Raw genomic sequence first — 2,493 nt, 5'->3', positions numbered from 1 at the left:
AACATTTGCCGCGGAAAGGAACATGGCTATATCAGAAGAGGTGAATAAGCTTATGAAAGCTGATTTCATCCAAGATGTTCATTATCCCAACTGGTAGGCCAATGTTGTTTTGGTAAAAAAGGCCAATGGAAAATAGAGGTTGTGCGTAGACTTTACCGATTTAAATAAGGCGTGCCCCAAAGGTAGTTTCCCTCTGCCAAGAATTGATATGTTGGTAGAAGGGACAGCTAGCCATGAGCTACTCAGTTTTATGGATGCATACTCAGGGTATAACCAAATCTCAATGCACACACCAGACAGAGATAAAACCTCTTTCATCACGGATAGAGGTTTATATTGCTATAAGGTGATGCCTTTTGGGCTAAAAAATGCTGGTGCAACATATCAGCGGCTAGTAAACTTGATGTTTAAGGACCAAATCGGAAGGAATATGGAAGTGTATGTGGATGACATGCTCGTAAAAAGCTTGAAAGCTTAAGACCATCTGGTTGATCTACAGGAAACGTTCTAAGTCCTCAGGAAACACCAGATAAAGCTCAACCCAAGTAAATGTGCCTTCGGAGTCTCCTCTGGGAAATTCCTCGGTTACATGGTAAGTAGAAGAAGGATAGAAGCTAACCCTGAGAAGGTCCAGGCGATTCTCAACATGCAGTCTCCAGCATCGACCAAGGAACTTCAAAGATTGACAGGAAGGATCGCAGCTCTGAACAGGTTGATTTCCAGGGCGACCGATAGATGTTTGCCTTTTTTTCGTGTGCTTAGGAAAGCTTTTTCATAGACCCCTGAGTGCGAGTAAGCTTTTACAGAGCTAAAGGAGTATCTCACTTCACCACCATTATTGTCGCGGGCGATACAAGGAGAACAGTTGTATTTGTACTTGGCGGTTTCTCCGTCGGCAGTAAGCTCAGCCTTGGTCCACAAAGAGGATGGAAACCAAAAACCAGTATATTATATTAGCCGTGCATTCAGGGGGGCGAAAGAAAGGTACCCAAGGATAGAAAAGTTGGCATTTGCTCTAGTTATCTCCGCAAGGAAACTCAGGCCTTACTTCCAAGCTCATACAATAATAGTATTGACGGACCAACCACTTAGGCAGGTTCTCCGCAAACCTGATACTTCAGGGTGACTCATGAAGTGGTCGGTAGAACTTGGAGAGTTCGATATCCAATACAAACCCCGAACGGCCTTAAAAGCCCAGGTACTGGCAGATGTTATAGCGGAATTCACACCAGAAGATGGGCCCGAGCATGCTGCAAATAAGCAGGAAGAAGCCGAATCTACTTGGACGTTATATATGGATGGGTCTGTCAACGCCCGTGCAAGTGGGGTAGGGCTAGTAATTATCTCCCCAAATAGGGAATGCATCAAATATGCACTTAGGTTTGGTTTTAAAGCAACCAACAATGAGGCAGAGTATGAAGCCCTCCTAGCAGGCCTCAGGATGGCGAAAGCTTTGGAAGTTGAACGACTAGTAGCATATACAGACTCTCAACTAATAACTGGACAAGTCCAGGGGGAATATGAAGCCAAGGATGAGAAGATGAAGACCTATTTACATAAGATAGAGGATATCAAGGGTTTTTTTAAGAAGTTTTCTATTCACCGGATTCCCCGAGAAGAAAATGCGCAGGCAGACGCCCTGGCTCGACTGGCAACCACAGAGGAAGATAAAGCCATACCCATGGGATATTTGGATGAGCCTAGCACGGTCTGGGATTGGCCACAGAAAATACACCAGGTGGCCCACGGCATGGAGTGGGCAGAACCCATTATCAGGTACATTGAGAACGAAAAGCTACCCCAGGACCGCATGGAAGAACGAAAGATTAGGATGCATGCGGCAAAATATTCCCTCATTGATGGGGTTCTCTATAAGAAGGGATTTTCTCTACCCTACTTGCGTTGTGTCTCCATTGATAAGGCAAATTACATTCTAAAAGACATACATGAAGGCCTTTGTGGAAATCATGCTAGGGGCAGATCACTAGCGCATAAAACTATCCGACAAGGATACTTTTGGCCTACTATAAGGACAGATGCACTTGAGTTTGTGAAGAAATGTGACAAGTGTCAGAGATTCGCCAATGTCCCAAAACAACCAGCAGAAAAGTTAACCCCTCTTACAGGGCCGTGGCCTTTTGCCCAATGGGGGACGGACCTCATTAGCCCCTTACCCCAAGGGAAGGGACAAACTAAATACGCAATTATGGCTATCGATTATTTCACCAAATGAGTAGAAGCTGAGCCATTAGCTCATATTAGAGCGAATGAAGTAAAAAAAGTTTTTCTGGAAGACAATAATCTGCAGGTTCGGAGCACCAAGGGTAATTATGACCGATAATGGAAAGCAATTTGAAAGTGAGCAGTTCCTCGATTTTTGTAATGAACTTGGGATCAAAGTTCATTTTTCCTCTCCTGCCCATCCCCAAGCCAATGGGCAAGTTGAGGTCACGAATAGGACAATATTGAAGATGATCAAGACGTGCCTAGAAA

The 2,493-nt window shown here is 44.5% G+C and overlaps 1 protein-coding gene across 1 annotated transcript; it reads left to right on the top strand.

The window, feature by feature from the left end:
• The first annotated feature begins 1,129 nt into the window (after positions 1-1,129).
• On the top strand, positions 1,130-2,233 carry LOC132309074 (uncharacterized). Its single transcript, XM_059807426.1, has one exon. It carries the CDS (start codon positions 1,130-1,132, stop codon positions 2,231-2,233), a length of 1,104 nt encoding a protein of 367 aa, XP_059663409.1.
• The last annotated feature ends 260 nt before the right edge of the window (positions 2,234-2,493 follow it).

Source organism: Cornus florida, unplaced genomic scaffold (genome assembly GCF_030987335.1).
Source record: "Cornus florida cultivar Cherokee Brave unplaced genomic scaffold, ASM3098733v1 CherokeeBrave_3.0.0_Hap2_Chr05, whole genome shotgun sequence".
Classification (NCBI taxonomy): domain Eukaryota; kingdom Viridiplantae; phylum Streptophyta; class Magnoliopsida; order Cornales; family Cornaceae; genus Cornus; species Cornus florida.
Note: the sequence above shows the minus strand (reverse complement) of the source record. Positions and strands in the feature narration are given on the sequence as shown.